This window comes from Podarcis raffonei, chromosome 10, assembly GCF_027172205.1.
Source record: "Podarcis raffonei isolate rPodRaf1 chromosome 10, rPodRaf1.pri, whole genome shotgun sequence".
Classification (NCBI taxonomy): Eukaryota; Metazoa; Chordata; class Lepidosauria; order Squamata; family Lacertidae; genus Podarcis; species Podarcis raffonei.
In genome coordinates, this window is record NC_070611.1 from 31,568,260 (window position 1) to 31,591,386 (window position 23,127).

At 41.4% G+C, this 23,127-nt stretch overlaps 1 protein-coding gene across 16 annotated transcripts in view; it reads right to left on the reverse strand.

Moving 5' to 3' along the window:
• Positions 1 to 23,127, reverse strand: part of GRIP1 (glutamate receptor interacting protein 1) — a 334,184-nt gene that overhangs the window by 30,018 nt on the left and 281,039 nt on the right. For 13 of the 16 annotated variants that reach the window (XM_053406881.1, XM_053406876.1, XM_053406878.1 and 10 more), the window contains 4 exons: positions 6,388 to 6,535; positions 5,338 to 5,507; positions 1,747 to 1,902; positions 799 to 951 (listed from right to left, as the gene is read on the reverse strand). In XM_053406881.1, the coding sequence (XP_053262856.1) occupies positions 799 to 951; positions 1,747 to 1,902; positions 5,338 to 5,507; positions 6,388 to 6,535 (627 nt within the window). The remainder of the gene's footprint in view (positions 1 to 798; positions 952 to 1,746; positions 1,903 to 5,337; positions 5,508 to 6,387; positions 6,536 to 23,127) is intronic. The other 3 variants (XM_053406880.1, XM_053406883.1, XM_053406887.1) reach the window with 1 other exon arrangement.

Sequence of the window (23,127 nt, forward strand, 5' to 3'; positions counted from 1 at the left end):
TGGTGCATTAATGTGCGTAAGAAATATGTGAAAAGGGCTGTTATTGTTAATTTGAGCAAAGTAACCCCTTTACAGCATGGATTTGAATCAAGGAGTTTCAGAAAATATTCCTTGTAGCCTGTTGACTGGTTCACCCTAACAGCAACAAAAGATCAATGCACTAACAAAATAACTAGGCATAGTCAGTTAGCTTGGACCATGGCTTGAAAAGTAATATGAATAACTTACAAATTAAGTTGGGTCAGGATTATGTTAAGAGCAAAATTCAGTGGAATATCCTACCACCTACAGCAAGTGAAAACATTATGCTGACACTGTGCTCAGACATCAGGGTGCCTTTACTACTAACTCAACAGAGATCATTCTATCTATAGTCCTGACAGTCACCTGCCACATCTTTTAGCTCAAGAAGAAGGAAATTTGTTTCGTTAAAAGTTGGTCTACTTCAAAGAATACTGTGTGATAGGACTTCATTTTTAAATCCTAGATTTTGCATTCTGGTAAACACTGGGTTTTAAACCTGTTGCCACACTAAAACAATACCCAGATTATGACTTGTAGATGCAGAACACACAATTAGATCACAGAGGGCAGAAGAAACCAAACCTCTTTGATTTGGGATATGGCGATGGAAGTACAGCATGTGGTCAAACACTAACTTTTGTCCTGCTGTAAAGCATCCTCTCTCACGTGGCTCCTAACAGATCTGAATTTCAATGTGCTTTCATGTCATTTGTCAGATGCATTTAACAGCCCTGGCTTCATTATACATTAAAACAACCCTTTATGGTCACCTACATGAGCTTTTGAAGTCCTTCTTTTTCATCCTTCTTCTCATCATGGTGCCACGTGGACTGGTAGAGTAGAGACTGCGAGGTAAAGTCCCCATGTTCAGGGAACTCAGACTGTATGCGCTCATGGAGGCCGGAGAGAAGGACGAAGATACGAGTGCTGTTGAAAGAGAGGGAATCACTTGGCACCAGGTGCTCTGCAATAGGGAGCTGGGGAATTGCATGCCCGCTATTGGCTGTTAGAAATCTAGACCCTGGTATGGCTCACGAGAACGGTTTGTGTGCATACAATAACAAAATCACAAACTATATTAAAAAAAAGAGGCTGTGTAGCACATTCAGGGTCAGGTGAACCATACAAAACACCTGCTTGTTATAACAAACACACCATGTGCAGTCCTATTATGATACTTCCATCCAAGTATACAAGCAGCTCTTAATGAATGCCACTAACGTCAACCATTTTGTAGTTCAAAGTCAGTTGAATTCATTGTAAGTTGATCAAATGCTTAGATAAAAGCACCACAACAGGGTTACAGACACAGCTATGTGAATTAATGCACATTTAACGCGGTGAGTCTAGCAATGCATTCTTTGGAAAAGGTGATTTCTGACATTGGCTTTGAATTGGAAAAGGTTGCATTCTCTTATAAGGTACTGAACTGAGTTTTGTAAACCTTTTGGGTTATCACGTATTTCCCCCTTCTTTCTAAAGACCGGTTGAGTTAAGGCAGGGGAGGGGGGAAAACGATGTCAGAAATAACCTCACATGATTGTGAGAAATCATGAGACGTTGCAAATTAATGAAAGATTTCAAAGAATGAAAATGGGGGTGGGGAGTATGAGAGGAAGAGGGCGAGGTAGAGTAAATGATGATGATGACAATAATAATAATAATAATAATAATAATAATAATAATAATGATGTCAGGAGGAAAAAAAGCATGGAACATTACGAAGGCTTTTTGGAGGTGATGTTTTCTGGCATTTCAAAGCTGGCATCCTGCAATGGTCAGGGTGGTAGGTATTATAATGGTGATAGGTGAAAGTGCTGCTGTGGCTGTTGGCATAGGGATTCCATGTGAGTTGCCTGTTGCTCCTTTGAACCTTCGCTGCCCACCATGAAGGGATGAGAAGAAATAAAAAACAAACAAACAAAAAGGACCAGAGAAGAGGGAAAGGTAACTGGATTACATAAATTTAAAAAGGAATAGAAATAAAAGCAACCTGAAAAGAAAAAGAACACTGTTGCCTCCCCCCCCCCCCCGGTAGTGAGATAACGCTAGAATTTATCTCAGGGATGGTGACCAGTCATAGACTCAGAACTAATGGGTTTCGTGCCTCTTTTTTTTTTTTAAGTGATCAGTATTCAATCAGTTTTTAATCTGCCTCTGCCCTTAGCTGCTATGATTAAACACTTAAAGAGAACCCATTTGAGTCAACATTACCAGGATGCATGATCTACAATTAGTAATTAAGTTCTGAAAATATCCACCCATTTAAAAGAACTTGTATATATAAAAAAATTAAAAATAAAACAAGGGACCATATATCAAGGGACCATGCACTGTAATTCAGAGTGTTTTACATGTCAGTCATTTCAATTTACTGCTTTGACATTTTAATTTTACTGGCATTCATCAGAGGCACTATATTATCCTGGACAACGAACTCCCAAGCATCAGCACAAAAATTCCATTTAGGGGACTTTATTTAATAAAAACAAAGCAGAAATCTAAAGTCATCATTTATTGCTCTGATGCGTGGTTTTCAGACAGTTTTTGCCCACTGCAATAAAGGCACATGATTCCTGATCCTAGTTAGTTTTGTGTCAGCTACACCTTAAACAAAATTAAAGGGGGGGGGGAGAGAACCTGTCAATTTACTACAGTCAGAAAATGATAACTGGCCTTCTTATAACATTTCAAACTATATCAACTGAAACTTGCAGCATAGTATATTCAACTTTAAGCAAAATAAAAAACTTCATCAGTGAATTTGTGACAGAGGGTTAAGGGAATACTCTTTTTGGGCCTTTTGTTTTGCAAATTTCATTCTTGGGGTACTGCACTTGGGATAAAGCTTTAATATTTGGGCAGTAACAAAATATATATAATACATATAACCCTATATAAAGCTAATGAGAATTCTATTATGAAAACAAATAGGTAAGAAAAGGGATAAAAAAATCTAGAGTTATAAACTAAAAATAAGTCAACTAATTAAAATGTCTTCTGCCGCAAATGTGAAATATTATGTTAGAGCCAAAGGTTGCCTTCCCTTCAGTGATTTTCAAAGCAGGGATCCACCTGCTTAATTCTTCCTGCCATTTTATACTGAGGGCTTTTACTAAGGAGATTCACATTATTTGAAGTACACGTGGGGTTTGCCATACAAGGTTAAAGCATGGAGTGCTCCAGTTCAGAATTTACATGCCCTGTTTCAGGATGCTATTACATTTCCACCACTACTTCTATTTTTGCCTGCCGGTGCACACACCCCAAAAAGTCAATCAGCATTCTGTGCTCACTATGCACAATCAGCCCTCGATATCCTGTTTTGGGGATTTCCTCCTCAATTTTTTTTGCAGCTTTGTAAATCTTGGGGTTCCCCCCAAACCTGCTCATACCTTCTTCTTGGGGTGGATTGTGCCGTTTGGGGCACATAAGAGTCCATGCTCTTAGCACATAGAAGGGGTGGAGAACTCTATGGTCCCCTGGATGTTATCGGACTACAACTCCCAACACTGGCTGGAGCTGAAGGGAGTTGAATCCAACAACATCTGAAAGGCCACAGTTTCTCCAATTCCTGATATAGAGGATCAGCAAACTTTCCTGGAGATGTATTAGACCAGTGTTTCCCAACCTTTGGTCTCCAGCTGTTTCAGACCACAATTCCCATCATGCCTGACCACTGGTCTTGCTAGCTAGGGATGATGGGAGTTGTAGTCCAAAAACAGCTGGAGACCAAAGGTCGGGAAACACTGCATTAGACTTTAAAACTATCAAGCTGAGACGTTACACTGGCAATTCTGCAACAGGGGAGTGGAGGAAACATGATGTTTCTACAGAGCACACATAGAATGAGTGGCAAGGGAGCCCTTATATATCTTGCAGTGCAACATGACACTGTTGAAGTGCTGGGGCAGCCAAACGTTCCAAATGGGGTGAGGCATGCTTTTCCCTGTGCAATGAAAGCATGGCTGCCTTGGCCTGCAGCCTTAATGGAGTATGAAGATATGTGAAACAAAGAATGCCATCACATGTAACATTTTTTTCTCTCCCATTGAACTATCTCTTTGTGGAGCACGCCTGTGCCTATTGAGAGTGGTTAGTTAGCCATATTATGCTCTGCCCTCAAGCTCTCTCTTTATTAAGGTATTAACACATACATTATCACTGCCCTTGGCAATAAAATATGCCATTAATTCTTAATAGTCCAGCATGGATAACCCATCACTCTGTCTGCTACTGATTTAGAAAAATATATAATTTTCCTTGAGCAAATTTAATTCTGGCCTCTTCCAGTAAACCAAGTGCATAATAATCCAATCCTGAATAGGTGTATATTGTATGAAATAAGACTTCTTAAAGCATGATGCTGAATTTAAAAAACAGGCGGCATTCTGCACTCAGAATATAGTCATACCTTGGAAGTCAAATGGAATCCGTTCCAGAAGTCCATTCGACTTCCAAAACGTTTGAAAACCATAGCATGGCTTCTGATTGGCTGAACGAAGCTCCTGCAGCTAATCAGAAGCCGCGGAAGCCCTGTTGGATGTTCAGCTTCCAAAAATAGTTTGCAAACTGGAACAGTCACTTCCGGGTTTGCGGCATTTGGGAGCCAAAATGTTCGAGAACTAAGCTGTTCGAAAACCAAGGTATGACTGTACTGTTTATTAATCAATTCTTTTTATAGATGAAGGTAAACAATGGGTTCTGTATGTTGCAAAGCGCATCCCTTTTCTTTGTAGGCAACTATGAAGTTCAAGGTAAAGCAAAACCACACACACACAGATTTTAGAATTGTAGGAGCATAGGAATATAGCAAGCTGTCTTATACTGAGTCACCATTTGGTCCATCTGGCCTAGGATTATCCACACTATCTGATAGCTGCCAAGAGTTTCAGTTGGGGAGCCTTTTCCAGCCCAACTAGAAATACCAGGGATTAAACCTAGGCCCTTTCGCATGGAGGGCAGATGTTCTTACCACTGAGCTACGGTTCTTTTTTCTCTTGTCTCACAGAAGTTAAGGGCAGGTTCCCAATTGACTCTTAAAATGCATTTGATTTCAAATAAATCTGACTTAGATTTCACCAAATCTATCTTAAGCATTAAATTCAAAGAGTAGTTCTGATTAAACCTGATCAGAATTTGGCTAAAGAACTTAAACAGCACACTTGAAATTGAGGTTTTAAGCGCAGAAGACCAAAGAAACAACAACAAACCCACTTAAAATTTCCGTAACATCAACTTTCAAGAGTTCTTCCATAGGAAGAAGCAAGGAGAAAAGGATGGCGTTAAATGTAGAACTTCAAGTCTTCCTACCGTGTTCTGGTCCCTTAAGAGCCAGCCTTGTCTGATGATGAGGAAGGATCTCTAGCTTGACATTGTCAGAAGTATTAGCCAAAAACTGTGTCGCTTCTGCCAATGTACAGTATTCCATGCTGGTGCCATCAATGGAGAGAATATGATCTCCTACATGTAATGCGCCACATCTGTGGAAGAAAATGCAGCACAATGTGATCTTTCCTTGGAGAACAAGGATTCGCTTCTTTTCAAATGGATAAATAGCTTCTTCTTTTTATTCTGCTTTTTTTAAATTAGAGAAAATTATCTGTAAAAGACTCGTCAAACCTTTACTGCAAATCTTTAAAATGATTGGAAGATTAGATTGCATTATTAATTAGGTTATAGTTGTAATGTTCTGCCAAAAACCAATGCAGGGAGATAGCCAAGTCATCACTCATGGGACTTAGAACAAGCAGTAGAATAAGTGGGAGCTGCTTAGCTGATGGAGGCTACCCCCTTTACACAAGTGCCAAAAAGTTCATAATTTAATGAGTTATTGGAGAGTTATATAGGGCTGCCATACATCCAGATTTTCCTGGATATGTTGTGTTTTTAAGAGGTAAAATCACCATCCGGGTGGATTTTTAAAATATTGCAAAATGTCCAGATGATGATGATGATTATTACTATTCTTCCTTTTTTTGTAGTGTCTCCTGGAGGCTACCAGGCCCGACATGGCCTTCCTGGGATGCAAGCAGAACTCTACTCATGCAATGAAGTGTTCCTGCCTCTGCTTCCTCACTCCAGCCCCTAAAGGCAAGATGGCATGAGAAGTGGCAAGGAGGAAACTGGCATAAACTGGATGCATGAGTGGAAGTGTCTTTCCATTTACAGAGGGCACCTTTGGATCCAAGCTACTGTGTTTCTTTGTCTTGCCTATAATTTTTGCTGTAATCCACAAGCTATGCAGGACACTTCTAACTGCCCTAATTGCTTCTCAGAGTGCTAGACTCTGCTGCTTGATTATATTGTCAGATGGAAACCAGGTGGGTTACATACCATGGTGAACTCTTCTGCAGCACTCACCTGTCTGCAATACTTGCAGATTTTATTTTGTCGATGATGATCACTTGTTTGCTACAGCACATCGAGGTAGATAGTGCAACTCCCAGAGCGGAACCAGCAGTTTTGGCAACTTCGACAAGCAGCGGCCCAGAAGCTGTTGCTACCGAATCTGTAAAAAGCAAAGGTTATTGTGGGAGATCACACAGGGTCCTTGGAAGTTTAACGGTCTATTGATCCCTGTGCCACCACTGTGCTCGCTTCCCCGCTGCCACCAACCTGTTACTCTCGGGTAAAACACTGAGTCCAGCCAGTTGTTAAAAGTAAACCAAAAAGAAAGTTTATTTTACAAACATTAACAAGTTTATGGTTTCTCAGATAATATTCCTGTCAGTATCTTAACTTTAGTTTCTTTACCAGCCTATACCTTCCTAATACCTTCTCTACTGTTTGACTGACTCCTCTTAACAAATTCTCTCACTCTCTCACACCAGACTAGCCCAACCCACAGACTTATCTTCCCTGTCTCTTCTAACTCCAGACTGTCTTCTCAACCACCCTAACTCTAACACACTCCCCCCCCAACCCCCTGTACTTAAACCTTATACACAATTAACTCCGCCCCTTGGGTTCCCATTGGTTAGTCATTTTACAGTTAGTTAACCCTTTCCTTATGAACCCAGTATGATGTCACACACCTAGGAGGGCAAACGCCACAGTTGTCCTTAAGATGGCATCTTTCTTTCATCTTAAAGTTATTGATTAACCAATTTATCAAAATGGGGTTTCCAAAACAAAATATTTTTTTCCTTTCCCCCCCGCCAGAAGTCGCCGGGAAAATATTTTGGTACTCTCTGTCAGGCTGAATTTGACTTTGGAACTTGATGTCTTAAAAAATGTTGACTTCAGCACCAGGAATGAGGGCAGGGAAGCATGAACGATATTTGCTCCACTGAGGTTTGCATTTATAGTAGTCTCAGTCTTCTTGTGTAATGCTGCACTCAGATACCAGTCTCACTACATCTTACTGAGCAATTAGTCTTGAAGCATTCAACCTGAGGAGGTAGCAATCAGCACAATCTGTGCCATATCGCCTGTTTTGGTCTGTGCTGCTTCTTCTGATCATGTTACACCCCGGTGTGCTGTTTGGGCTAGCAGCAATAAGCATACAGAATTGCACAGGATTTGAGAAGCGCAGGATGCTGAATTAGCACAACTGACAGTCACAATGCCATCTGTCTGGCATCCCTAGATAGGCAGCTGTTACAAGCAATTCAACTTAAGGGAACCCTACATATTATGCTATTTACACTTCCCCGCCCTCTTTAAAGCGCTTACTTAAATTAGCCAGAGACAGTTTCCTGTCAAAATTGTGCCCACTGGCTGCTATTTGTCCCTGCAGGTGTGCAGCTATATCTCTGCCCCCCCCCCCATGTTATTCTTGCCTGCCTTTCCCCACAGCTGCTCTTTATCACATAGTTCTGTAATTTAAGGTAACCATATATTTCATGTAACATCTATTTGGGACCTAAACTTTGCTTGGAATTTGATTTTGAGAGCGATGGGTGCTACCCAAACGTGTTCCCCAAGAGTGGCTGGGGAAACTAAGCCAGATGGGCGGGGTTAAAATAATAAATTATTATTATTATTATTTCATTTCATTACTAACAACAAATGACATTCCTACCCACGCCATGTCTTTGTTTGGACCCATGAACCTAAATCTAGCACCAAGAGTTTGCATAGAGGAGACTTGCAAGAAAGCTGAACAAAGCGAGTCTTCAGATTTCAAGTGGAGGGGGGAGGAGGAGGGTGAGAGGCCACACTTTGCATCTTTAATAACTCCAGAAACTGAGGGGGAAATGCTGAAAAAGGGGCTTGGGGACTAGCAGAATAGAGGCAGAGCGAGCCAGCGAGGAAAAAACAGCAATGTAAGAAGGCACAATACGAGGTAAGTATATTTAAAAGACCCGAGGAGAGAGAAAAGAATGGGAGCAAATGGCGATCTGTCTGCACTCAACTAAGGAAGGAGCAAACTGAATCCTGGAAGTCCTGTATTCCAAAATGTTGCTGCCTGTCTTTGACCTCTGGGCCATTCTGCTGAGTTTTCATTGTAGGCAGGTCCGTGCAGTGGCAAGGGGCAGCAGAGTACACTTGTCCTGGGCCTTGGAGAGCTAAGCAGGTAGGGACCTCCCACCAGGGACCGGCTGCTTTTTTGTTTGAGTTTATAACTTTATTCTAACAAGGGTCTTGCCTCAGGCGTCTGACAAGCTCTGTAAAGGCCTAATTGCAGGAATGGGAAAAACAAATAGGAACACGGATATCCTGCCACACAGCAAGGTTATCACTTCTGCAGGAAGGTCTCCCTCCATTTGGTACATTTAGACCGTCTTTGAGTTAGGACTGACTATACAGATAAGTCCTATTATAATGGCGCACCAGGAACCCAAATCAAGCAGACCAGGTTAGCAAACGCTGCCACCAAATTAGAGAAAGCAGAAGTCAAGTAATGGTGCGCGGGTCAAGGAAGCAAAACTAAATACGAGAAAGAGAGATCAGAAGACGATAATCAAGTGCATCTCCCCCGACAGAGACAGATTAGTTTATCATATGCAAGTAAAAAAGCATGAGTATGAAAAATGAACCATACAGATATGAATTATTCATGAGCAAAAGATGTTTCAGTCATTAAGATATTTACACCATGACTAAAGCACTTACACACTATGTTGATTTATCGGTTATGTAATTACATAAGATATGCTGATGAATGTTTGCACGGAAAACACTCCTAGATTTTTATTTCGTTAATAAGTTCCCCCACTTTTGAACATTGCATCTCAATCAGGACACAAGACTTTGATTAAAGCCTCCCAGAGGTACTGAGATTACCTTCGGCATGCTAATAACAACCTTGCCTTATTCAGCTAAACAACAGGGCACTTTCCTTCCTTATCACAAACATAAGAAGGGGGGGAGATATTGTTAACATCTCACTCATGCAGTGTGGCATACAGATTTGGTTTGTAAGAATCCAAACAAAATGAGGCACCTCCTAACCCTTTCACATACTCTCAGAATATTATGTTGGTTCTCTATATTTAAGAAGGAGGTGGCTGTCAAAACACATTTATATAAGTGATCATAGTCGAATACAATGATCTATAAAACTATATAAGGATGGGGGCACAGGGAAGAGACAGCAAAGCTCATTCAGAGCAACTGTTACCATTGCCCATGGCAACTAGAGTTATTCTACCTGTTATTTAGAAAGCTGATGTATTTCCTATTGCTAGCATGAATAGCAGATGAGTCATTCTTGTTGATTATAATCCAGCAAGTACAGGAATAAGAGTGTTTGCACAAAATGTGTACTAGATTATATGAGATTGTGGAACAATGTAGATCAGGAGTAGTCCTTCAGGGTGTGTTTTTTAATAAAAAAACTACAATTCCCATCATTCTCTACTGTATGCCATGATGGCTGGGGCTGATGGGAGTTGTAGTCCAAAACATATGATTGGCTACCTCTGATCTAGATCACTTATCAGAAGGTTTGTAAAATCACCAACCATTTGATGGGAATGTTGGTATTAATAGGGAATAGTCTATAGACTAAATGTGGGAAACCTTTGTTACTTAGCAAAATGTTGCTGGAATACAATTCCCACCATCCCCATGCTAGCTGGGGCTGATGGGAGTTGGAGTCCATCAACATCTGGAGGATCATAGGTTTCCCACCCCTACTGTAGACCTTCCCACAATCCCATTTCTAGACTGGCTGTGGCTTCTCTGGATTACAACTACTGAAATATCTAAGAGGGAAATCCAAGATGTGACTATTTCACCTGTTTAAAACTCATGTTTTCAAAGTTATTTGCTTTACTTAATTCTAAAACAAAACATCTCTTGCCTTTTTAATGTTGACTTTTAAGAGCAAATAAAATCAGATACAAGAAGAAAGCACTAGATTGTAACGTGACTAGTATAAAGAAGACTGTTGTAAATGAATTATGCTTTCAACAGATAGGTTTCGAAAGGATGTGAATCATGGATGGAGAACAAAGCCACAAAAACGAACATTCCTACAACCATTATCTGCTTTCAGGTGCAATCAATGGAAACTCAAAATTAAAGTGTTCTATATATATCATCCAGGAGCATGCTGAAATAATGGATTAAGAATGACAAAACTTTTGTTTGAGCCAAGTGTCTTAAGGACCACCATTAATAAATTATAATTCTAAAACCAATGCTTAATCATATGCCAATAAAATGATAAAATAAACATTTTTAATGCAGTGCTGGAGCTCAAGTTGGCCTGTAAATCATATAAGCAATTGATCTGGGTGCCTGTATCCTTAATATAAGATCAGTGGTTAGGATAAGACATTCTGCACATGCTCAAAGGTCCTCTTCCTTTCTACTAGCTTATCAGTGTTCCAACCATGGCAGCAAAACTCCTGCATTAATATTTACCCTGGTTCATATTCATTTTTGCCCAACAGGTACATTTTAGCTAGGAGTAAATGAAACAGATACAGTGGTACCTTGGGTTACAAAAGCTTCGGGTTACAAACACTTCAGGTTACAAACTCTGCTAACCCAGAAGTAGTTGCTCCGGGTTGCGAACTTTGCCCCAGGATGAGAACAGAAATCCTGCACCGGCAGTGTGGCAACAGCGGGAAGTCCCATTAGCGAAAGCGCGCCTCAGGTTAAGAATGGTTTCTGGTTAAGAATGGACCTCTGGAATGAATTAAGTTTGTAAACCGATGTACCACTGTAGTTACATACATAGAAACCCTATGTACTTGTATATTTTCACCACAATCTTTGACAAAATGAATCGATTCACTTTTCATCTGAGGTGCAACCAAGTTGATAAGGATGCTGTGTAACTTCTGTTTGGAACATGAGAAGTTTCGGCTGCTGCAGAGCAGGAAACTGGACAAATTCCATGATTCTAAAATACACTGGTACCTCGGGTTAAGTACTTAATTCGTTCTGGAGGTCCGCTCTTAACCTGAAACTGTTCTTAACCTGAAGCACCACTTTAGCTAATGGGGCCTCCTGCTGCTGCCGTGCCGCCGGAGCACGATTTCTGTTCTCATCCTGAAGCAAAGTTCTTAACCCGAGGTACTATTTCTGGGTTAGCAGAGTCTGTAACCTGAAGCATATGTAACTCAAGGTACCACTGTAAACCTGTGAATGGGGCGATGCCAAATGATCTTGATGGACAGACTTATCATGAACCAACATATTTTGGATTTCTCTCAAGGCTCACTGCAGAAGGAAGCTAAGAGTAGATACTTGCCCCCATTCTCTACTCCCCCCGTTTCCCCCCAAAAGGCACACCTGTTCTTTCCTCAGCAACCTTTTGCTATACAAGACGGAAATTCCTTCCTAATCTGTCTTGCATTAGCGGTTTAACCTTTTGAGAGCGACAACTTGTGCTATGCCACAATATACCAACAAGAGCCTGCACTTTCTGTGTTGCTAGGCTGCATTCGAGTGGCCCTTCATGCAAATGCACTTACTTTAATCATCACATAATTTTTACTAGCCTAGCCTGAATGCCAAGTAGATAAATCAGTGAAGCCTGGTTTTTCCTTATCTGTACAGAGACAACACCTTTTTAATGTAACAACGTCTACTATACAGTTAGAAGTATATTTTTTCTAATGTGAAAAACTGACAAGAAGTTTGCATTTCTCTGAATACTCTTTCCTTAACTAAGCTACATCACTGCAGTGGAATATGGTTAATACACATTTACATATTTATTTTTAGGTAAAAGGGTAGAGATGCCCCCCTATTTAATTGCACATACCTTCAGTAAAGGTCATGAATACACCATATACAGTATTCACATAAGTGTTTGTTTTTACCAAAGTAACAGGGTTCATACCCTGGCTAAATTTATGTTTCGTTAATCAGAGTAACCTTTTATGCATTTCAGGTCTTGTGGGAAAATCAGAAACACTATCAGTGACCAAGTCCTGATAGTGAAAGCTGAAAAGTCAAAGCAGTCACTAATTTCCCCCTCAACAGTTCACATTATCTATGTTTAACAAGGTTAATCATGTGTGAAATCTAACGCCCAAAAATAACATTGGAAGGGAATCAGCCAGTATATCGTGGCAGACAGAGTACAGGTGGTAAAGTAGGGCAGTTTCTAAATAATAAAACAACTATTTAAAAATTAAAATTATTCTTCAAAGGATTGGCTGCAAAGCCCTGAGTGTGGTCTGCACAGTAGCATATGTGTTTACTGCCCTCTTGATCCTAGAAAAAGCCAAGTGCTTGCAGGGCTGATTAGTGTTTCTTTCATTTGTATTCAGTGCATCTGTATGGAGATGGAAAAGCCACTGGGAATAAGGGGGGGGGACACAATCTCCCTGCTTATTCTGAAAATCTGAATGGTTAGCTATGATAGTCCATGTTTGTACATCAGATAAATCTATCTGGGAAACTTGCAAAGAGTTAGAACACAATGGAGTAATCTTTTTGGTTGTGCTGCACAACTGGTATTTTTCTGATCTTCACCTCTGCTATAAGAAATTGGAAGTTATTATCATGCATGCATCCACACATGATAAAAGATACACATTCAACACTGAGAGTGTTACATGGCTAGGAGAAATTGCAATACTAGTACTAGTATCATTATGAGATTGGGAACTGGCAATGTTTGACTACTGTGAATCTAACCTGCCATTTCTACAAACTGAAATAGTTTAATAAGATCTTGTTGTGAAACTCCCAAATGCAGCCAGGTGGATAAAATGCTACTGTCTATAAACTGCACCCAATTACTTGTTTACAAAGAGAGCAGAAAGTAGTGCATAGTTAAAACGTGATTCTCCAGAACCCTGATTTTTTTTATTTTTACTGCCATTATAGTTATGATGAACTGTTGTTCTGCAGTACATCAGTAAAGGAAAACTTCTCGGAAGCGCAGAAGCACAAGGCACAATCCCATGATAGCAAACCATGGATTTTGTTAAGCTGAATGTAGTCAGAAGCAGCTGATGGGCCATCAAGGGCATGTCGCTATGTTCTAAGACAGGCACCCCCAACCTGCAGCCCTCCAGATATTTTGGCCTACAACTCCGATGATCCCTAGCTAACAGGACCAGTGGTCAGGGATGATGGGAATTGTAGTCCAAAACATCTGGAGGGCTGAAGGTTGGGGGTGCCTGTTCTAAGAGCTTGGATTGATAAATACTCTGATTCTGAACTGTTTTTCACTGAGTGGAATCCAATGGGTGTCACTCAGCTGACAATGGTCATCCACCAGCAGAATGGAAAAGGAAACACTTTTCAGTTATTCCTTGTCCCAGGGGTCAGCAAACTTTTTCAGCAAGGGGCTGGTCCACTGTCCCTCAGACCTTGTGGGGAGCCGGACTATATTTTTTGGGGTGTGTGTGTGTGGAAATGAACGAATTCCTATGCCCCACAAATAACCCAGAGATGCATTTTAAATAAAAGAACACATTCTACTCATGTAAAAGCATGCTGATTCCCAGTCCGTCCGTGGGCCGGATTTAGAAGGCGATTGGGCCGAATCCAGCCCCTGGGCCTTAGTTTGCCTACCAATGGTTCAGAAGGTTGGGGAGGAGATTCAAGGTGGAGACCACACCCTTTGATGAACAGTTGTAGAGAGAAGCTAAATGGCCAGAGCTCTACCTTCTGCTGGTCCCTGTCCTTCATGGAGCTCTGGGTGGCACTGGGGACATGCATTGGTGGCTTCAGAGTCTAGTTCTGACCAGCTCTGATGGAAGTCTTATAATATCTCCCTTAATGGAGGTTTGTGTGTCTATGGTGCTTCAATGTTGAGGGGCAAGCCAAGCCGATAAACAGCGCAACTTTCAAGGCAAAATAGCCAAGTCATCTCTTAGTAGGGGAGTGACTCCATTGAGTAGTTAAACAAGAGTTTCTGGGCATCAGCCTTGTATTTGCACCAAAAGGTTGCTTCCGTTTTGGTAGCGCAGTCTCCTGAAGGATGCTACCTTCCCAGTGGGTTGAAGCAGAACATTTGGAGATGATCCAGAGTCTTTCAGCCCATACTTGATAATGTATATTTAAAAAATCAACACCCGGCATGTGGTGGTGGTAGTGGTGGTGGTAGTGATGTGCAAAGTATCTTATATCATTATGCTCATCCCCTCTTGAGTTTCTGAAGAACATATATGTATCAATTTGGCAATATTTTAAATGCAAGCACCAAGGTCATTACACTCCTATCCATACAATAGGATGACTCAACTAGGAAGAGTGTCCTCAAGGGAAGAAAAATCCAGGTGTTAGTTCAATAGCTAAGGGATTATTCTGTTTTTGCCCATGATGGAATAAAATTAGTCTGACTTGTGCAACTCCACAGCAAAGACCTGATGTGCTTTCTTTCTGAAAGCGAATGGAAAATTTAAACATACAGAACTTTGAAGAAATCAGGGTTTTTCATCACCAATGGGAAAAAAATAGCAGAGCAGAGAGACAGCATAATTTGTGCCTTTGGGTTAAAATACAGCTGGAATGTCAGATTTTATGTCTGCTGGCCCTGAAAGCATATCTTTAAGTACATACCACTATAAATAATATAAAGAGCTGCCATGCTCACAAATTAATTTAAATTGCTAGACTAGCCAGTTTTTGTTTAACGGCAACAATCACAAATAGAAAAAGGTTAGAAGAGGAAGAACAGCACACACTGGGTAAGCTGTCAGAGCAGAAAAATCCTAACTCTCACATAGGACTCTAAGTGATATATTCCCCTTTTTCTGACTGAACAGACTGCTTTGAGACTGGGGGTGTTTCCATACGGCAGTTACTGTGGACTTAGCGCTTCTCAGGCATGCAAGTTTTGCGTGATGATGATGTCATCCTCATCAAAACGCTGCCCTGTGTTATTTTCCCGTTTAATCCAGATGCACCATTTCTGTGGAAAATCTTATCAGTAACAACAGCAGCAACCTGGTGGGGAAAGAGTAAGTATGGATTAAATGAGAAAACAACACAAGAAAGCATTTTGGTGGGGACGATGCCATAGAGATGCTGCAAACAAGCAAACAAACAAGCAAAACAATGGCATGCATGAGCAGCACTGAGTGGACAATAAACTGCCACGTGGAAGCACCCAGAAAGGTGTATCCGTTGTTTTGGACTTGAGTCCAAAATGCCCTCCAAAGCCAAATCTAGTTTGTAATGAGTTCTCTGCTAGTCAGCTAGTCTTTCCTGTCAACTTTCCCTTCCAAGAGTACAATGTACACTGCTAACACATCCTTACCCCAAATTTTATTTTTGAAAAGAGTGGATAGCAACAGCAAGTGCCTAGTTGCTTGGAAATGCATTATGTATGCACTAGATCAGGGGTCAGCAAACTTTTTCAGCAGGGGGCTGGTCCACTGCTCCTCAGACCATGTGGGGGCTGGACTATGTTTTGGGAAAAAAATTGCTATGCCCCACAAATAACCCAGAGATGCATTTTAAATAAAAGGACACATTCTACTCATGCAAAAACACGCTGATTCCTGGACTGTCCGCGGGCCGGATTTAGAAGGCGATTGGTCCGGGTCTGGCCCCTGGGCCTTAGTTTGCCTACATTCCTCTCTTTTTTTGCTTTGATATTCTTTTTCTTTATTGTTGTCATTATTGTTTTTCATGTATATAAAAAGTGAAAATAAAAACAATTACAGAAAAGAAAACCAGTAACACCATGTGATAGAGACACACATCCACAGATTGCCTGGATCGGCCTCTATCTTTACCAGATCCGCTGCCAGCACACAACATACTCAGGTAAATCATTTTCCGTAAATGTCAAGATTTGGGAGTGCTGGAAAGGCCTACCATTTTTGTTTTATTTTTTGGCCAGTGACAGGAATGCCAAGCAGCAAATCTTGCTGGGACCAGAGGCGGAGCAAGGTGGGTGTCGTCTGCCTCGGGTGTCACCTCCGAGGGGGGTGACAAAATGTTGTGCGGCACTTGACGTCTGTGAGAGATGCTGTGGCTTTGGGCCACGCAGGCTTCCCACTGCCAAAATGGTCTGCCCGCTGTGGCGATCACACAGGGTCCCCGGACGTTTCACAGTCTATTGATCCCTGTGCCACCACTCTATTTCCCGCTGCCACCACCCAGGCCCTACCTGGTACAATACTGAGTCCAGTCAGGGTTAAATTGGAACATAAACTTCTGTTTATTTATTGCAGTTTAACAAGCGTGTGGTTTCATAAACTGTATCGGTCAATTGCAATCATGGGTGCCTATCCAGACCTATAACGTCCGCTTCCTGCTCTCACTCACTAAACCACCTCTCAGATATTTACTTGTCTTCCTAGCGCCTAACTGTTCCTGACTCAGCTTATTTTGCTACACTAACTCAACCTCCCCACAGACTCTATCCCAATTCACTCCCACTCCAACCAACCACCCAACTCCCAACAAACTCCTCCCTTCGCCCCTCCCAGAGCTGGTTTTATAGTCCCTCTGACTCCACCCCCTGGGTTCTGATTGGGTAACCTGTTTAACTATTTCACCTCCAGCACTCTCATGTGTTAATGTCACCCCCGCCGGCTCCCCCAAAACTTTGGCTCCCCCCAAAAAGCTCAACAACTCTGGCCATTGAATAATTAAATTCAATGGTGTGGGGGGCTGTCAAGAATTTTTCCACACCGGGTACCACCTGACCTTCCTACACCACTGGCTGGGACAGCTACCATTTGTAATTTCCCCAGATGCAATACTAGTAACATGCATGTCATGGGCACTGCCCTGTGGTGGCTGCACTAGAGAATCCAGTAGCAAGCTCAGTACTTCTTTCAGCATCGCTACTAGACTGCCCGCAGCCACTCCCTGCTAGGGTGGAAATTAGGATGGGGGGCGGGGAAGCAGCCAAGAGAGGCATGGCTGCATAATTCAAGTACATGTTTTTATACTGAAAAACATCTGGAGCAGAAGTTCTTATTTTCCACACGCTGCAACTCACAGAATAGAGGTGGGGATGATGCCCCCTTTGAGATGCCCCCGTTAAGTTAAACAATGATATTTTATTATCATCAGCCCTAGCCATTTAAAATGTGTGGAATTTTTAAAACCCATCTTTCTGCTCAAGCCTACCAGCATCTCAAAGTGCCAATAAAACACCTGATGTCTTTAATTGGATTTTCTGATTATAGTTTTTGCCTACCAGAAATTACATGTCTTTGTGCAGGAGCCCCTCATTTCTATGAAAAGCTTAACAGCCTGCATGGGGAACACTGCAAGATTTTCACCTGAAATGTAAATGCATCATCCGCCTTATTAAATTCCTCCATCCCTCAACATTCAGAAGGCCAGTAATACTATGTAATATACTTCTACCCCAATGATATTTTATTATTAAAGCTATTCATTCCTTTCCTATCTACATATATTTAGGAGTTTACATGCAGACAAGGTCTCTTTTCAATTATTTTCCCTCAACAAACTCTATATAGTCTCTCTTTAACTGGAGTACATGTTAAATGAAACAAGGAAATAAAACAAGTTTTCTTGCTCACGATCAGCTTAATGCAGACAATTTCTAATCTTAAAAATGGCTGATCAACATTATAATGACAGGGAAGGAAACTGGTATATCTGCAATGCCTGGCTGGCTGCAAGTAATCCTCTTAATCTTGTTAGAAGTTTGGAAGCAGTTAATCTAAAACTCAGCTACACCAAAACCAAATAAATTGCAAATGCCCTTGTTTCTTCCATGAAATCTGCATATAATAAATTAAATGCAAAGATCTCCAATACATGCCTAGATTAAAGGATGTGGTTTATGCTAAGTCATATTTGCAAGTACTGTAGAAGTACTTAACCTGACCTATTTACCAACCTGCACTTTGCCCCTCTACTTGGAAATACTTAGTGCCAAACTACATAACATGTTATTGCATTTAACATAGCTGGGTTTTTAAACCAATCTCTCTCTCTCTCTCTCTCTCTCTCTCTCTCTCTCTCTCTGTGTGTGTGTGTGTGTGTCTGTGTGTAGGAGGAGCAACCAGGACAGGGAGTGCATGATTAAAATCCTCTCAAAACTGCTTTTAGCACTGGGACCAAATTCCCACTGGTCCAGTGGGTGGGTCCATGTACAGTGGTGTCCTGCAAGACGAATGCCTCGCAAGACGGAAAACTCGCTAGATGAAAGGGTTTTCCGTTTTTCGAGCTGCTTCGCAAGACGAATTTCCCTATGGGCTTGCTTCGCAAGACGAAAACGTCTTGCAAGTTTGTTTCCTTTTTCTTAACACCGTTAATACAGTTGCGACTTGACTTTGAGGAGCAACTCATAGAACGCAGTGTACATAGTAGCCTTTTTTGAGGTTTTTAAAGACTTTGGTGATTTTTGAAGCTTTTCCAAAACTTCTTTTGCAGCCATTTGGTAAGTTAAGCTTTTAAAACTTTTTTGGGGGGTTTTGGATTTTGGGTTGGGGTGTTTGGAATTCAAGGACTTGGTGTTGGGGAGGGGTTTGCAAGAATCTGGAAGCTTGTGTGTTTTTTTCTGCATTTTTATGATTTTTCTGTGACCATTGGGCCACTCTGCTGTTTTTTTAAAAAAATTCTGGATTTGAATTTCTGTGTGCTGGGTGGCTGGGGGAACAGTTGGGGAGGGGTTTGCAAGAATCTGGAAGCTTGTGTTTTTTTCCTGCATTTTTATGATTTTCTGTGACCATTGGGCCACTCTGCTGTTTTTTTAAAAAATTTCTGGGTTTGAATTTTGAAATGCTCTTTACAGTATGTGTGACTTTAAAGAGCACTTAATAAACTCTTGTTGTACCAAATTTGGCTTTGTTTGGACTTTTTTTGACCATAGGAACGCATTAATTGATTTTCAATGCATTCCTATGGGATTTCGTGCTTCGCAAGACAAAAAATTTGCTAGACGAAAAAATTCGCGGAACGAATTAATTTCGTCTTGCGAGGCACCACTGTATTCTGTAGTGTGTGTGTTTCTGATTAAGGAAAAGAGCTTGAAGCCTGAAGTTGGAAGAAAGGAGACAGAGAGCTAGAAAAAGAAGTGATTAGCTGATTAGCTGAAACTGAGGGTTCCTCTGATGGTCTGAGGAGCCTGAGATCGGCTGCTTACTGAAGGAGAGACCATTTGCTTACAGTATGTTCTGGCTGTGTATTGCAAATGATACCTTTTTACAAGATGTGCCAGTTTGGATTAACATATTTTGGCTTAATAAATTGATATATGAATGAGACTTTTGTCCATGAACGTAGCTCCTTCAATCAAACCTGGAAGCTCTTATTAATCATCAGAACCAGAGAGCTATGGTTATCAGTTTTGGAACAAACCAGGGTATTAAACCACGTTTTGAAGTTGATTTAATATCCTGACTTGTTCCAAAACTGATAACCATAGCTCTCCTGGTTTGGATGAAACATGACATCATGGTTAATTATTGGATTCCTAACTTTGTACTACAAAAGGAGAAATGAAACAACGACTGCAAAAAAATTGTACATATCTGGACTGAGACATGATTCAGCTAATATATGATGGCCTGAATATGGCCACAAAGTCCCCAATGCTCCCTCATCCTAAGGAAACAAAGTCCTGCTGCAGCATTGCCCCTCAAACTTCTCACTGTTTAAGGAAATGGGGAGTGCTTAAATATATTATTGTAATGTAAGTGGGTTTAACAATATGAACTGCTGCCCCCCCCTCTTGTTAATTCAGATAATGAAACTTTACTTGTACTTATTTGGCAATAATTAAATTTCATTTCACCTTTATAGTCCATTTCCTACAGGGAACAATGCTTACGCAACTGATTTTAATGAGGCCTATGTTTCAAAAGTGCTAGAGAAAAATGTTAATTGGGCCTGTTAGAGCCATTTGCAAGTTTGTAGTATGCAAACTAAACTCTTTTTACGTCTCTTTTGGGGAGGACTTGAAGTTTTAAAAAGATAAGACACAACTCTATGTTTGAATACCTATAGGTGAGTTAAAACTACTCCCTTCCCCATAACCTTCTGTTTGCAGGTAACTAATTAGACCAAATAAGAATGCCCACTGAAAACAATATATTCAGTGGCGTATTAGGGAGCTTAATAATTTAGCTGGGTTGACTACCATTCTAACAACTTGCTTCAATATGACTTCAGAAAGAAAGTGACATATGGACTACAACTTGAACATAGCCAGGAACAAAGAGCAATAAGAACAGGGGTCAGCAAGGTTTATTTTGCCTGGGCCAGACTGGTCCCACAGAGATCCCTCCGTGGGTTGGATCACGCATGCGCACGAGCACATGTGCCCGTGATTTTTGGCGCTGCAGAAGTGAGTCCCCGCGCCGCACTGGTTTAGCGCAGCGTGCGAGCAAGCAGCTCGGTTCAGGGGGGGCTCGTGGACCGGTCAAATGACCTCAGCAGGCCGCTTCCAGCCCATGGGCTTTAGGTTGCTGACCCCTGAATAAGAGGAATCTGTTTTTATCATTTTAACTTACAAAACCATGCAGTACAGCAGTTTGTGCCAAAATTTATATTGTGTCTTGCCTTTGTCTGGGTGATGGAGACAGTGACAAAGGTTGAAGGAGTACCTTTTCCTAAATCAGCTTCCTCATTCTCCTGCTGACGCCCTTGGCTTAACAAGACTACATTAGTATGCATCCACTTTACTCCTCCTCAGTTACAGGGGAGAACAAACCTTGTTTATAGGTCATATGAGGACAGAGCTGAACCACAGGCTCCATTTTGGATGACACACTAAGCCAAACCTTGGCCTATCTCAGGATGTCACAGCAGAAAAAGGGACCAGGGAGGAGCAAACCAGCTGCCAAGGTTTGACTTGAGATGCTGTCAGAAGCAGGCCTTCTGGGGAGACTCAGTAGACACCAACCTTGCTTTCTTTTAGGTACCTGGTAAAATCTTTTCATTTATTAGCTTTTAAAAAGTACCTTTTACATAGTCTTAAGTGCCACTCATCTTTTATTTGTGTGATTTTTTTAAAAAAATTATTGGTAAACCACCTTGTAATCAATTTTGATGAAAGGAGATGTATAGTTATTTTAAAGGGTTCTAGATTCAGGTAGGTAGTCTTTTTGGTCTGATGCAGTCAAAATATATAAAAAAATTGTCCAGTAGCACCTTAGAGACCAACTAAGTTTGTTCTTGGTATGAGCTTTTGTGTGCATGCACACTTCTTCAGATATACTGAAACAGAAGTAACCAGACCCTTATATATAGTGGGAGAGTGGGGTGGGGTTTTTTTGCAGTTGTTAACAGTCGTCAACAGGTTTACCATACCCATTGAGTCACTCACCCATCTCCAACTACCCTCCTGAAAAAAAACCCACTCTCCCACTATATATAAGGGTCTGGTGACTTCTGTTTCAGTGTATCTGAAGTGTGCATGCACACGAAAGCTTATACCAGGGGTCAGGTTTACCTCGCCTGGGCCAGTTCACTCCAGCAGAGATCCCTCTGTGGGTCGGATTGCATGTGCGCATGAACACACGCGTGTGTGATTTCCGGCATCTGCGTCTGCGCATAGGCGATTTCCGGCGTCTGCGCATGTGCAGATGCGATTTTCAATGCCGATTTAGTGCAGCGCAGCGCGTGGGGACGTGCCAAGTGGGCGGCTCGGTTCGGGGGTGGCTTGTGGGCCGGTTAGACGACCTCCGTGGGCCACTTGTGGCCCATGGGCCTTAGGTTGCCTACCCCTGGCTTATACCAAGAACAAACTTAGTTTGTCTCTAAGGTGCTACTGGACATTTTTTAAAATTTTTTATTGTTATATTTTAAAGGGTGTTAAACAAACATAAATATAGTGGTATCTCGGGTTACATACACTTCAGGTTACAGACGCTTCAGATAACAGACTCTGCTAACCCAGAAATACTACCTCGGGTAAGAACTTTGCTTCAGGATGAGAACAGAAATCGTGCTCCGGCGGTGCGGCAGCGGCAGGAGGCCCCATTAGCTAAAGTGGTGCTTCAGGTTAAGAACAGTTTCAGGTTAAGAACGGACCTCCGGAACGAATAAAGTACTTAACCCAAGGTACCACTGTAAATGAAGGGCAAACTATCTTATCTTTGGTGCAATCTTTTCAACCCATTGCATTTCTGGGAGATACAGCATTCCCACAGCCTGAACATTTGTCATCAAGCTGTACTTCAGAGAGCAGGTTCCTCATCAAGGGCACAGTGCTCAATGCATATGTGATGTGTATGCATAATGATCTAAACTCTTCTCGCGAGCAGGAAACAGACGGCTGTGTTCACGGAACAACCATCATTTGCCTGTGTTTCAAAACCAAACTTTGAATCATAAAGCCATAAAAAAACGGAAGGTAATCTCTTCCCAGACTGGTAAAAGTAGTGCATTTACAGAATGAAGAGTGGATGGCTAGATTAGTCAACATGAATTACAGAGCATTTTGCTTTGAATATAGCTTGTTAGGATGTAATTGCCAACTTTCTCTGCACATGAAGGGCAGTGTATGAATGCCTGTCAGTTCACAGTCTAGTGTGCAGCTGGCCTACACATGCAGCGAGGTGATAAACTCTTAAAGTCTAATCACATTTTAGGTTGGATCAATTTTCCCTGTAAATAGGCCTATGAGAAATGAAAGCTTCCATCTTGGTTCTGTGTTGAGAGGAAGAAACTCAGGACCTGAACAACTGACTGGATACTATGCAAACATTTCCTTTTTTTGCAGAAGTTGCTGAAGTTTCTTTGAACCCTGTGAGTATCTATCCAGACGTGTTTATTCAGGCAAATCTCTTATAAAGG